This window comes from Lepus europaeus, chromosome 5 (genome assembly GCF_033115175.1).
Source record: "Lepus europaeus isolate LE1 chromosome 5, mLepTim1.pri, whole genome shotgun sequence".
Classification (NCBI taxonomy): Eukaryota; Metazoa; Chordata; class Mammalia; order Lagomorpha; family Leporidae; genus Lepus; species Lepus europaeus.
The window spans coordinates 101,556,463-101,571,038 of record NC_084831.1 but is presented as its reverse complement, the minus strand read 5'-3'; the positions used below and the strand labels follow the sequence as shown (position 1 = coordinate 101,571,038).

The 14,576-nt window shown below is 42.2% G+C and overlaps 1 protein-coding gene across 1 annotated transcript in view; it reads left to right on the top strand.

The window, feature by feature from the left end:
• The window catches only part of VAV3 (vav guanine nucleotide exchange factor 3), a 415,772-nt gene extending 404,950 nt beyond the window's left edge, over window positions 1-10,822 (top strand). The window contains exons 26-27 of the mRNA XM_062191859.1: window positions 7,791-7,942; window positions 8,611-10,822. Of these exons, the coding sequence (XP_062047843.1) occupies window positions 7,791-7,942; window positions 8,611-8,652 (194 nt within the window). The 3' untranslated portion in view covers window positions 8,653-10,822. The remainder of the gene's footprint in view (window positions 1-7,790; window positions 7,943-8,610) is intronic.
• The last annotated feature ends 3,754 nt before the right edge of the window (window positions 10,823-14,576 follow it).

Here is a 14,576-nt window from a genome sequence, read left to right as displayed (position 1 = left end):
CATAATACTTTAAAGCAACACTTAGTTAGCCTTAACAATAACAACATAGGCATCACATTTTAAGTCTCTAGTACTTTTTTACCCACCTGTAAATACATTTTTTAAATGGATATGCTTCTGTGTTCTGTGTCTTATCCATCTCACTCAAGTGTCAGAACTAAATGGCTGCTTACTGATGATTTACACATTAGTTACTACAGCTATGCTGATAACTTCTGTTCTCAATTTATCTAACAGATAACTTCTGTTTCCATTGGACAATGGTAGTACTGCAGATTTTGTTTAATTTGAAAAAAATTGATGAATAATAATTGTACTGTTAATAGTTTCTAAGTGGAAACATCAAGTCACTAAATTATGCACCGCTCATTTGCTAATAATGCTTTCTGAAGGTTAGCCCACTTGAGAGCCATGTCCCATAAACATGCCAGACAACCCAAGACCTTTCTCAATGAGTTGCTGTCTCCCTCGTCTGTGCTGATATGGTATTGAAAATATCTGGGGGCTGGTGCTGTAGCTCAGTAGGTTAATCCTCTGCCTGCAGGGCTGGCATCCCATATGGGCGCTGGTTCTAGTCCCAGCTACTCCTTTTCCAATCCAGCTCTCTGTTGTGGCCTGGAAAAGCAGTACAATGTGACCTAAGTGCTTAGGCCCCTGCACTTGCATGGGAGATCAGGAAGAAGCACCTGGCTCCTGGCTTCGGATCAACGTAGCTCCAGCCGTTGTGGCCAGTTGGGGAATGAATCAATGGAGGGAAGACCTTTCTCTCTCTCTCTGTCTATATAACTACCTGTCAAATAAATAAATAAATAAAATCTTTTTCAAAAAATAAAAAAATATTTGAAGGAAGAGCCATTTTAACTGACTCATGCAGTTTGCAAATGATGACTTCAAAGAAAAGGGTCTCAATATTGATTTATATTTTCTTTTTTTAAAGATTTATTTATTTATTTGAAAGTCAGAGTTACACAGAAAGAGAAGGAGAGGCAGAGAGAGAGGGAGGGAGGGAGGGAGGGAGGGAGGTCTTCCATCCACTGGTTCACTCCCCAATTGGCCGCAACAGCCAGAGCTGTGCTGATCCGAAGCCAGGAGCTTCTTCTGGGTTTCCCATGCGGATGCAGGGACCCAAAGACTTGGGTCATCTTCTGCTGCTTTCTCAGACTACAGCAGAGAGCTGGATTAGAAGTAGAGCAGCTGGTACTCGAACCAGTGCCCATGTGGGATGCCAGCACCACAGGCGGCAGCTTAACCTGCTATGCCACAGCACTGGCCCTTTATTTATATTTTCTAAGTGGATACCAATATGAATAAAAGAGTCCTTTCTCAAGAAGTTTCCCCAATGACTTGATGCATTAGTAGGCAGCCTAACTATAACACTATGCAGTGAGCAAAGAGTTCAGGAGATGATAGATACCCCTGACATTCCAATGTGAATATTCCCACTACTGGGATCTTCTCATTCTATTCTATGGCATAGACTTGCCAATACTTTTTACAATATGGTGTCTTGGTATGGTGAGGGGAGTTTGATGAAGAATGCATGGGTCTGTATCTGTGTGTAGAAATCGGTGTGTATACACTCAGTGTGGATGTTACTCTATTTTGCAAGTTAACACAATGTGAAAAATATTTAAGCAAATGCTTTACTCTGACATGGCTTACATCTATATTTAAATTCATCCCTTAGAGAAGAACATTATCTTTTACTCTTATCTCCATAGGTATAAACATTCAAATGCTGTTTTTCCAGCTTGTAGGAATTAAAGACCCAGAGGCAGTGGAAATTGATGTATAGGAAGAATGGCAGGAGCAAGTTGTGCTACATCATGTAGAAAAGTAGAAAGCATCCCCCATCCAGCCTTAAAATGTTTGGCTGAGAGCTATACTCTGAACGGCAGGGGAGACTGATTAGCCTTTTATTCCTAAGAAGATTCCTCAGGCATGCAGTATGGTTAGTGCCAGGAGTCGTACACTATTTAATAGCTGCTCAGCAACTCAGAAACATTTCAGTGATTGTAGGAATATTACTGACAGATTATGGCCCCTGGAAGCCTTGGGAATAGAACCTAGCATATTTCACTTTTTTTCTTTGTGTTTTGCTGGCCTTCGGTGGAAGTCTTATTGAACACTTAAGTGAACAAAAGATAAGCTAAATGAATAGGCGAAAGAGGCACAAGAAATTGCAAAATTAAATACCCTGCCGAGATACTTGTCGTTTAAGCAATTTCAGCTGCTTAGTACTGGAACTGATATCCCATGGGAGATGCAGTAGTGATATCAGAACTGGCCCCTGCCCTCCAGAATCCACATGCAGTCATGAAGTAGCAGCCCCCAGGAGGGCTGTGGTGCAAGTGTCTAACATGGCTGGAAGAGGAAAGACAAGGGGCCAGAGGATGCCTGGTGGTCAGGGAAGGCCCGTGGGGAAGACCTGCACTGGGCTTTTGAGAGAGAAGTTTAGGATGGCAGAGGCAGGGGAAGCAGCAACATTCCAGAATGAGCAGAGGTTCTGACGTGGAAATGTAGCAGTAGACATCAGAGGGTGGTAAGAGGCTGGCCTGGGTGAAGAGAATTCACTTGGAGAAATTATTGCAGGTTTGGATAGAAAGCAGGAGCAGTCAGATTGTGAACTGCTTTGGAATTCAGGTCAAGAATTTGGATTTCATAATTTATCCAATGGAATGATAGGATTGGTATCTGGGAGGCAGTGTTTGGAACAGTGAGAAGACCAGGTAGGAGGCTGTCGCCTGAGGTTAGAAATGATGCCAACACCTGGACTGTGTGGCAACGCTTAAGAATTCGTGAAGGACACATTTCTGAATCCAGAAGAAAAGGCGCTCGACTCAGAGTGAGCTGGAAGAGCCAAATAGCACACTGACTTGTCGAGGTGGGGGTCACAAAGAGAGCAATGGAGTTGTGGAAAGAAAAACAAGTGGGAGGTCGAGCCTAGAATATAGAGAAGATAAGGAGTCCAATTTCAGGCAGGTTAAATGAGAGATAATGTCTGCACTTCATGGCAGTGTCCTGGAAACACTACAAGTCACAGGCTGGAATTCAGGTGAGGAACCAAGGCAGACCAAGGCTCTGTTCAGTCATCGGGAAAAGAAATTAGTGTAGAATAAGAGCTGCAGACAGGCCAGAGCCTCACCATGACAGCGAACTACTATGTAATTGGAGTTATAGTAGTTTAGATAAGATTTTAGAAGATCCAAATTCTAGCTGCTTGACATGAATGCAAGTGATTATATGCTCTTAGGGTTAGAAAATAGACAGGGCTAGCATCCTGATATCATATAATTGAAACAGAGATTCAAGACCTTTGGTGAAGTATTACCCATATTACTTCAAGAATGTCAGATGTTTTAAGATTACAGACAACTTATCTATCTAATTAATCTCCTTATTGTTGAGATTATTTAAATTGCATTTAATTGTATTTCCATTGATTTCTCATTTCTTCCTCTTAGAGCTAACTTATCTCTTGTTCTATATCAAACTCATGGCTTAAATTACCTTCATTAACAATTTTGGAGAAATTTAGCCTATTTTTATTTCTTTATGGATAAAATAGTCCTAGAGAGAGACTCAAACATGAACAATTAGGAAACAGCTCAAGTGAAAAATTCTGATACCTCTCAGAAGTGATGTGCATGATGAGGGCTTCTTGTTCAGACCTGGGATAGAAATCTTTGTATCAGATTTTCTGGCAGGAATAGAGTAAGGTATATATTGTTTACTTCGTTAAATTAGAGATGGCAGCCTCTCCTCTATTTATCAAAATGAAAATGTGCCAGTTCTATTGTGTGGCAATAAATAAATTGGGCAAATTGTAACATTAGTTGTAATGACATGTACCAATGAATTTTAAATAAAAAAAATGTACTGCAAAGTGTGCAGTGGGACAGAACTGAACCTTGATGATCAGCAAGGATATGCTTCAGAGTAGGTTCAACGTGAATGTATGAGGTCATTCATGGGAGAAACATACCATGGACACATTCTGTGTTTAGAGGACTCCAAGACCCAGGGTTGTAAGAACAACCGAACTCCCTCCAATTCCCTGGGCCAGCCTGGGTAGAGTCTGGTAATCTCTTAATAAGTCACTGCTATTCTGTTCATTTTGGAGGAATTGTCAGGCTCCTGAGTTGGGCAGTTACTGCAAAGAGGCAGATCACATTAGAAGATGATAGAATGTCTTCCCAGTTTACTTAGCCCACTTTTACCTCATGCTTGGTTGTAGAAAGCTTTTTATAATGATCAGATCCCATGCAGGTACAAGTGGCAGAAACCCAAATCCACCAGCTGAAGCAGGAGAAAGTTGCATTTCTAGTTCCCATCCAACCTGGTGGTAGTGAGTTCAGGTTTGCAGAGAAGAGCAGATATCTCTGTTCCATGAATCAGTAGTGGACAGGTTCCTTCAAGCCCATGCTGTATCATCCAGAAGAGACATTCCTTTTCATGACCATACTCCAGACAGAAGAAAGAAGCCAAGGCAAGGCGAAGCCATGTGCACACTGTCTTCCTAGGAAAGGCCCTGGAAGCTGCCTGATGATACTTTTGCTTACATCTCATTGGCCAGAACTTATTGATACAGCTATACCAAAACAGCAAGATATCATTTGTCTTCTTGGAAAACATGGCCCAACTGAATAATTTATTAAATGAAAACAGGGAGAAGAAATAGTCATAGAAAGTTTATAACCACACCTGCCTTTCCCATTGTGATGGCGCCATGGCTTTACCTCTGCCTGCAGAGGTACCTGAAGCAGAGCAATAGATGCAGAGTGGAGCAGCAGTGGTCAAAGGTTGAAAGTGTGGACCCTGGACTCACACTGCTTATAGATTCCTCTGAAATGTGAAGAGAGAGTAGCATTAATACCTTCCTCTTAGAGTTACTGTGATTTTTAAATTAAATACTGAAGCACATAGTACATTGAATAATGTATTTTAACACTTTAGAACCATTTAAGAAATGTTACTGGCTCTTATCCTTAAGAATAAAAAGACTTTGAGCATCGAAATGCCATTGACTTTTCTGAACCTCTTTATATTTTGGAGGGTGTATATACTTTGTTTTCCAGGTGTACGATTCAGAGTGGTTTTCACTTCTAATTGCATTTTCCCATTGAAAATAAGCTGACATCTGCATGTGGGAATGGAGGGAGGGTACAGTTGATTCTTAACAAATTGAGTAATTTCTTAGATTTTCCATCGGTCCTTTGTGTTTCATTGATACAGCCTTAAACGTTCTTTTTTTATCAGTTTTGATGTGAAACATTTTCCATCAAGAATTTACAGGAGTACCCTTTCCACTGGTATAACAGAGTGGAAATCAGGCAGTTCACCGAGAAGAGAATGGCATCCTTGGATGGATGGGGTTCAGAGATGGCAGCACTGGAGTGGGTACTCTGTGTTTGCCTGTGAAAGGACAGGCAGCTCTGAACTGCAGAGCAATGTCAACCCAAATGTAAAAGCTTGACTTGTTCTTCATTTAGAAATGTTGAGAAGGGAGAAGTGGGTGAAAATGAAGCTTGATGTCCCAACTTTTATGTGACAATTTTCTCATGATTACAACAACAAAATAGCTGTGTTGAGATATTTTTTTGCCAACACTTAAATGTTCTTTTGCTTCTCTCTCTTTTTCTTTCTTTCTCTAAGCCCCTTCTTTGTTCTGTGGCTTTTCTTTTGTAACTCCTCCAGACTACAGCTTTGTTCCCCCTTCTTCTACTCCTTTCTGGTCAGGTACTGCTTTACTGCTTTTATATGTTTCTTCAATTTGCTTCTGTTTGCAAATAAACTAGTTTACTTCTATGTATGGCTTCTCATATAGATGCATTTCTTCAGAAAGTCCCTAGAGTTCCATTGCTGTCATGCACTTTGCTCCTCTCTGCCATGAAGCCGCTGTTTGTCATGACATTTCACTTCTCTGGTCTCCGTGTGTAAGCTCATGCTGTGTCAGACATTATATAATCCATCTGTTGGGAAGAGGTTGTACAGGCATGAGGGCTGATGTGTTCTATGAAATCATTGTATTTCTTGAACAGAAAGTTTAGTTGAGAAAAGACACTGCATTTCTATGAAAACAATAAATAGAACCCAGATCTGAACTTGGTCTCCACATATTAAGAAAACAATTATTGGTACCCATTGCTTGAAAGGATGATTGGCACCCATCACTCCCCAGCTCGTTAGTTTATGACTGGGCTTTTTGATCTTTATTTCTGTCATGAGAAAGTTTAGAGGCTGTTTATTTGACATTGAAGGGAGTGCCTTAAGTCTAGGTAACGTATGTTTGCTTACAGGTTTTTAAGAAATTAATCTGTAAGTCCCAATAGAAGCATAGAATTTAGAACTAGAAAGAGCTTAGAAATCACCTAGTACAGACTTTTCATTTTATAGATGAGAAAAAAAGTGCTCTAGAGGGGTTAGAAGGCCTATGTGACATTGCCCGGTTAAGTTGATGATTGGGTTATTCCATCACAGGGGTGTTTTTATGTGCACCAACTCTGAGAGTAGGGCCCAGCCATGGGACAGTTTTTAGCAAGAAAACCATTAAAGTGGTTTGTGTCCTGGACAGTGAAATAAAATGACCTGTTTTTACTCCTTTTACAGTTCTGGAATCTATAGCATTGCCATTCGTTTATCTCATGATTGATACCCAGAGACTAAGAAAAAAAAAATTTGTCATTACAAGGCTATGAATAATGGGCCTGAGACCCCTGTGGCCATGTAGGTGGGCCCTTCCTGGGTAACACAGGTCATAACTGCAGCAGCCTGGGCACAGGGAACTGTTAACAAACTGCTCCCAGATGGCATTTCCTGTTTGTTCCTTTTTCTTACACTTAAGTTCCTCTACCATTTAAGATTTATAAAGTCCCACCAATCTCAGATGAGTGATTCTCAGAATCACTGAACATATACTTGAAAACACTTTCTAACACCAAAGAGCAGCAGATAGAGATATTAATACAAGATGTGTAATGAAACACTGGAGACCAACAAACAAGTACAGTAACTGGAGCTTCCTTTGAGAAGAGGGTGGGCTCCATCAAGAAGAGAGAGAGAGAGAGAGAGAGAGAGAGAGAGAGAGAGAGAGAGAGATTGAACCAGGAGATGAACACCCTGACATCTTGTTTTTGATGAGCTACCCCAGTAAGCATTTTCTGGAAGGCAGTGTTTGTTTGAAAGGAAGAATGTTTGTGGATGCCATTTGTTCCTTCTGTGAAATCTGAATCATACCTCTCTACCTAAGTGAAATTACATATAAAACAATAACTGAGTTTATCCCAATAGTTTTAACATGGCAAACTCCGGAGAGGGAGAAAAGTGCCACTTAACTACAAGTGATGGCATGTGTTTGACAGATTTTTATCAGAGCCAAAACATGTAGTTGTCCTAAGACAAAGAAATTACTAGATAAAACATGAACCTTTGCCTCAGAGAGCCAGATTACTATGCCATCAGCAGGAAGTTTAGGCTAAAGCCATCTTAAATCCTATCTCTCTAGATAGTAATTTAGCTATTAACCAGTTTGTGTTTTTACAAAACTAGCCTGTATTTTGAAGCTCTTAGGAAGAATGTGAAAACATATTACTCTTGAACTTTATAACATGAATGTGCCTACACCTGTGTGCATTGAAACAGCGGTTGTGCTGCTTTCAAGCTCTGCCATTATCACTGGTCTGTAATGAAATCACAACTGTGCATTTGATAGCATCAGTAGCATTCGTCCAGTTGGGTTCTGGTGACTGCTAACTAACTGTGAATCAATGACTCCCATCCTTTCTTCACAGTGTTGAGTCCAAAGGTGCTAGGCATTGCCATTGCTCGATATGACTTCTGCGCACGAGACATGCGAGAACTGTCTCTGTTGAAAGGAGACGTGGTGAAGATTTACACAAAGATGAGTGCAAATGGCTGGTGGAGAGGAGAAGTCAATGGCCGGGTAAGTTTTCCCCGGGCCATGTGCATGCACATGCCCCTGAAGGAGATTGGACAGCTGGTAGCACTTTTTGTGGTGCCTGCGAGAGGCCCTGTTCTGGGCTGTAGCCTTTCCCCAACACCTGCCCCCTGGGATTGGTGCTGGGCCTTGCTGGGAAAAGGAACTCGCTGCAGATGTAGAGTGAACGTGATAGTGGCATAAATAAAGCTCACTGAGCAAGTGTCACGGCTTCCTTTTTAGAAGAGAGTTGGGCATTTCAGTTCTTTTTAGACCCTCAGCCCTGGAGTATAAACTTTCTGTGTAGTGCAAAATATGTGTAAGAGCTGCTGATCTAAATTGGAAGGAATGGGACATTGTACCTCTGTCTTTACATCCTGTTCTACTGCAGAAATAGGATTCATTATGTAGTAGAGCTCCATGTTATACTTAATTTACATATTTATTTGTGTGCTAGCGGATTAGAACACTGTTTAAGCTTATTTTATTCCTTTGTTTCTATCACTCACTCTATTAGTCTTCTACGAGTAGTTAAACCAATCTTATTTCCCTAAAATGGGCATAAAACCCCAGCTTAGTTGGGATGTTATGAAAATGAAATGCTCTGTTTGTAGAATTCTTTGAAGGGCCAGATGCACGGTAATGTTGCTATGATGGTTGTTTTTCTTTTTCAGGTGGGCTGGTTTCCATCCACCTATGTGGAAGAGGATGAATAAATTTCTATCCAGCTTTGCACTCTGCACCAAAAATGTCAGAGAAGGGATAAATAGAAGCCTGCACAACATTAGGAATTAACTGAAGTGTTTAAAAAGCTGCATATCTGGCGGTTCAACATGCGCACTCCTTTACCCCTCCTAAGTCTTAATGCTGGGATTTCTAAAGATGCTAGCACTGACAGATTAATGGCTTGCCCAGAGCTGTGCAAGAAACAGGCTGCCGGTCTGTCATTGTCAGGGACCAGGGCAAAGCCAAAAGCTTTTCCTCTCTAAAGAGCCCTGCACACACATTGCTTGGGGTTTCTCTTACTTTCATCTGGTCAGACACCATGAATGCCCGCCATTAGTAAATGTTTCATGCCTGTTCACTTTATTCTCATGTGCCATACTCAAGACTTTTTGATGGTACCAGGAAGCAGAAGTTTAATTTTGCTCTTCCTAGCATGAAAAAAATTAGAGTTCTGCCATTTGAGTAGCTTACTGGAAAGATCCAGCAGTACTTGTCTTAAATTGTCCAACACATGACTCATTGCGCAGAAAACACTCTTACCCTGATATGACTCATGATAAAATATAAGAGGCAGATGCTCAGGTGTGCAATGCAAGTGATATATTCCAGAAGAGATTTAATTATCCATTTGATGTCCTAATTATATTTTCAAACTTCTTTATAAAGGGGAGGAAAAAAGCACATAAAAAAGAGTGTCTCCATATTAAATCTTCACAACCTTCGTGATTTCATCAGATCATTTTGGAAATGTAGTACTTGACTTCATGCAATGATGTGGTCTTGGGTGTGCTATGGAGAGTTGCCAGTAACCCAAGTCAGGTGGGATTGTTTACAGAAGCAGATCAAGGGCTGTCATTTACAGTAAGTCAATTTGATAGCAGCAGTATCTATTACCATGCTGTTTCCATGTACCCAGAGAGATTGGAGACATAACTGCTGATTCCCCATTTTCTTGGGGGTATCTACAGTAGCACCAACAACATTGCTGAGGATTTTGGATGGAAAGCACAGATGAGTCCTGTATGCATTTCTGGGGTGGAGGGAGGCTCACTGGGCTCCTGTGGCTTCCCACTTCTGTCAGTCTTCCCACCTGTAGGCCTTTCTGGGCCTGTCTCAGTGCTGGGAAGACCCATTTGCAGGCCCCTTATTCTACCAAGCCCTCATTTTTATGGGAGGATTTTAAGAACATTCTTCTTGGGATCACAGAATCCCTGTTCGAGGCAGCCAAGTGAGAACACTAACTTGGCCCTTTCTCGATGAAATATTTCCTCCATAACAGAAGTCATGTTATGAAAAGACTCATAGCATATTTCATATTTAGAGAAAAACAATTAGAAAGCATTAACTTCACAGAGCCAAACCAGGAACATTTCACTTTTGAAATTCTGGGTCATCTCTGAAATGAGGTGGGTTTGCCCTACCTTCTCCCCTGCCCACTTGGGTGCCAGTCCTTGAGGCCTAATGGACACATCCCCTTGTAGACGCTCATGGGCTCGGACTTCTCATCTAGGATAGATCCAAGACCTTTACCTCAGATTGATGTAAACTGTGATTGTGTCTTAGAAAAAAAATATTTGTTAAAAGCAGTTAAGTTTTTGTATATGTGTAAATGTTCACCAAATGTATTTTATAAACTATTCTGTACAGGAAAGTTACACTGTCCAAGTGTACTCTTGCAGTAGATTCTTTCCTATGAAGTCTTATCGGCGACTCTGTGTCTTGGGAATGTTTTGTCTGTTACCGTCAGCTACATGTTGTGACGGAGAGCGCTGCTTCTCACTCCTGTGTACAGCATTGCAGCATGGATTGTGCATTTTAGTGACTAGACTCCCTGTCCCTTTACAGATGGTGTTCGCTCTTTATCATTGCATTTCATTGGCCTGGGGGTTTCGTAGCAGAAGATATTAGAGACCCTTTTTGTGACATTATTGATTACATCTTTGTCTACATTTTAATACTTCATATTGGAAACTTTAAATGCTGCAGATTTGTGTAGATTTCTAATACCAAAGACAGAAGTAAAGGTTTCCCATGTACTTTGTCTTGCCTGTATTCAGCCCTGTGTAATACGGTGAACTGGAGTGGTATCTTACTTTGTAATATTTTGTAAATATGTCAATACAATAAGTAATTACTACTTGCATTAAATTGATTTCTCCAGACTTGAGGAGTCTTTGCATTAAATGATTCCATAACTCACCTATACCAACCTCATAATTTAGCATGGGAATACATGCCCTAATTTTGGTTAGGTTTAGCTCAAGATTGCTCCCTAAGTTACAAGCAGTGAACATCTAAAATCAACTGAATAGCTATAAACAGGAACTGTTGACATACTTACCATGTTCCACATCCAAGTGCTTTGTGTACACTAACTTACAGCAATCCCAGAAGGCAACCCCCTCAGTTGCCTGCATTTTCAGATGAGGCAACTGAGATCCATCAAGAGGTTTTAGCTTTCCCCAGGGTCATACAGCTTGTCAGCATCAGAACCAGGTTCCAGCTCTTGAAGTCTGGCTCCAGAGCCTGTATAACCACTACCCTACCCTGGTACACTTTATAGGGTGAGAGAGAAATTCAGTATCATTTTAAGCTTCTGTGGCCAAGAAGAAGCTATGTGATACTAAATACTGATTTAAACAATTAAATATTTTTTAAAGATTTATTTATTTATTTATTTGAAAGGTAGAGTTAGAGAGAGAGAAGGAGAGGCAGATCTTCCATCTGCTGGTTCACTCCCCTAATGACGGCAATGACCAGAGCAGAGCTGATTCGAAGCCAGAAGCCCGGAGCTTCTTCCAGTTCTCCCACATGGGTGCAGGGGCCCAGGCACTTGGCCACCCTTCCATTGCTTTCCCAGGCTGATTATCAGGGAGCTGGATTAGAAGTGGATCAGTCAGGACTTGAACCTGTGCCCATATGGAATGCTGGAGCCACAGCTGGTGGCTTTATCCACTATGCCACAGCACTAGCCCCTAAACAATTGAATATTAACACAGGATTCAGAATACTCTGCTGTTCCTTTGCCCTAAAGAAAACCACGAACAGATAACGCCTAGAGAGATTGCTGTCAGAGACTGAGCTTTTGTTTTTCTATTTTGATTCAACTTTTGCACTAGAAAATAATAACAGCTAAATCAAAGACACTCGGAGTTGAGTTTTCCTTGGCAGGCCAGGCCCACCAGTGCTCAACCATAATGGAGGCTCTGTCAGGGAGTGAGAGATGCAGTTCCACCTGGTAGCTTCTGGTTGACATCACCACCAGAACCTCACCCAGAAATAAAGTCCCCTGATTTTCGTTACTATGTGGCGCGTTATATGGCCTTTTTTTGGAAGAGCCTATTCCATTGTCTTTATCTTATCATTTCTTTGTTAAGATTTATTTATTTATTGGAATTACATAAAAGGAGAGACAGATCTTCCATCTGCTGCTTCACTTCCCAAATGGCTGCAACAACTGGGGCTAGGCCAGGAGCTGCTTCTGGGTCTCCCATATGGGTGCAGGGGCCCAGGAATTTGGGCCGTCTACTGCTGCTTTCCAACATACATTAGCAGAGAGCTAGATCAGAAGTGGAAAATCCCAGACTCAAACTGATGCCCATATGAGATGCCGGCAACACATTAGCATATATAGAACTTTTACACTTGTGTCAAATCATTTCCAGCCTCATCACTGCCAATTGTGCTGAGAACTCCCCTTTGTTAACATGAAAGCATAGCCTTGGTGGCACTCAAGTATGTCATCTGCAAGTATTTTACATAGTGTCGTCAATGCAGAATGTGTCGGTAGTCTTTAGGTGTCATGCACTATTCTACATTGTTTGACAGCTGTAGAGAAGAGTAAAGAAAGCACGGCCCCAGAAGTCTAGATTCACATCCCATCCCTGCTCAGCCAATCCTTATCTTCACAGCCCCTACCTCAAAGCATGGTGGGAGTCTCAGCTGACATTCTATGTACCAAGTGGGATTTTGCCTGGCTTATGTAGAGCCGGTTTTCATCATCATCACCACCATCATTGCTGACATGGTCAGATGGTTTTGCTGACACATTTGGGTAAGTTGCCATCTTCATCTTTAAATTCTTTCAGCACATTTCAGGGTCACTTAGTGAATTAAGGGGAAAACTCTAGATCCCAAATTAGGCAGCCTCTCCAAAAAGGAACTCAAACTATTTGGTGTCACAGGGAAAGGAAGAGTTTTAGAATCAGTCAGACCTGGATTCAAACCATAGCTCTCTCATTGACTTTTCTGATTACAAATTTCCCCTTCTCTTATACAGGTAGCAGTCTAAGTACCTGAGAGAGCTACTGTGAGGAATAAGCAATAACATGAAACAGAACACAGTATAGAGACTGGCACTTACGAGACAATAAATGTTGGTCCCCCTTCCTTTTTTTTTGACAGGCAGAGTGGACAGTGAGAGAGAGAGATAGAGAGAAAGGTCTTCCTTTGCCGTTGGTTCACCCTCCAATGGCCACCGTGGCCAGCGCGCTGCGACCAGCAGATCACGCTGATCCAAAGCTAGGAGCCAAGTGCTTCTCTTGGTCTCCCATGTGGGTGCAGGGCCCAAGCACTTGGGCCATCCTCCACTGCCTTCCCGGGCCATAGCAGAGAGCTGGCCTGGAAGAGGGGCAACCAGGATAAAATCTGGCGCCCCAACTGGGACTAGAACCCAGTGTGCTGGCGCTGCAAGGCAGAGGATTAGCCTGTTGAGCTGCGGCACTGGCTGGTCCCCCTTCCTTTATAAACTGAGCAATACTCAAGTACAAAATTATGTCCTTGCAGCCTTTATTTTGAATACTACTGGGATCTCAAGTTTTGTTTATTACACATGGTTTAATTTTCTTTTTTTTTCTTTTTTTTGACAGAGTGGACAGTGAGAGAAAGAGAGAAAGGTCTTCCTTTTGCTGTTGGTTCACCCTCCAATGGCCGCCGCGGTAGGCATGCTGTGGTCAGCGCACCACGCCGATCCGATGGCAGGAGCCAGGTGCTTATCCTGGTCTCCCATGGGGTGCAGGGCCCAAGGACTTGGGCCATCCTCCACTGCACTCCCTGGCCACAGCAGAGAGCTGGCCTGGAAGAGGGGACCGGGACAGGATCGGTGCCCCGACCAGGACTAGAACCTGGTGTGCCGCAAGGCGGAGGATTAGCCTAGTGAGCCGCGGCGCCGGCCCACATTGTTTAATTTTCAATGTTCAAATTATAAACAGAATAAAAGGTATATGTTTGGCAAGATTAATACGCAAACCCACAAACAATAGCAGAAGTTGAGTTTAACAGCCCTACCTTATTTTGACTGGGAAAATGGAATTATCACCCAGCTCGTAATCATTTAGACTTAGTCCATTAGCCACTTCATCTTTCATGGAAACTAGTGTTCTGGGACTGGTTTGACTATGATTATAAATGCTATGCATCCACATCCAGTTTGGCAGACTTTTGAAAGCACTTCAGTGCAAGGAATGACCAAGTCCCAGGAAAAAAGAGCAGAAAAGAATCCTATCTCCAGTTAGGTGCCATCGATTAGACCCCATTGGGGGAAACAGAAAAGCGTCTTTCATGAAACACCGTGGACTCTGGTTCTAGCAGGAAGTTCCAGCTGATGAAAGGCCTTAGTGTAGAAAACATTGTTTCATGTCCTGTCCTGTCACAGACATCGGGTCTGTGTTGACAGTCCTGAGTACAGGAGAAGGTACACTTGAGTGGCCAATGTCTTCCATCCATGATCAGACTTGCCCAGCATTATGCTGGTAGAAGACACTGGCAACGTTGAAACACAAGCCCAGGTCAAACAATTGCTATTTACAGCCCTCCATGATATCTTAGTGCCTGGGACAGCCTCCTTCTTCAGAACTATTTCTGTAGTTCCTAAGGCCTTTCCTCTGAGACTCATTCGTGGGAGCTGCTGCCTGCC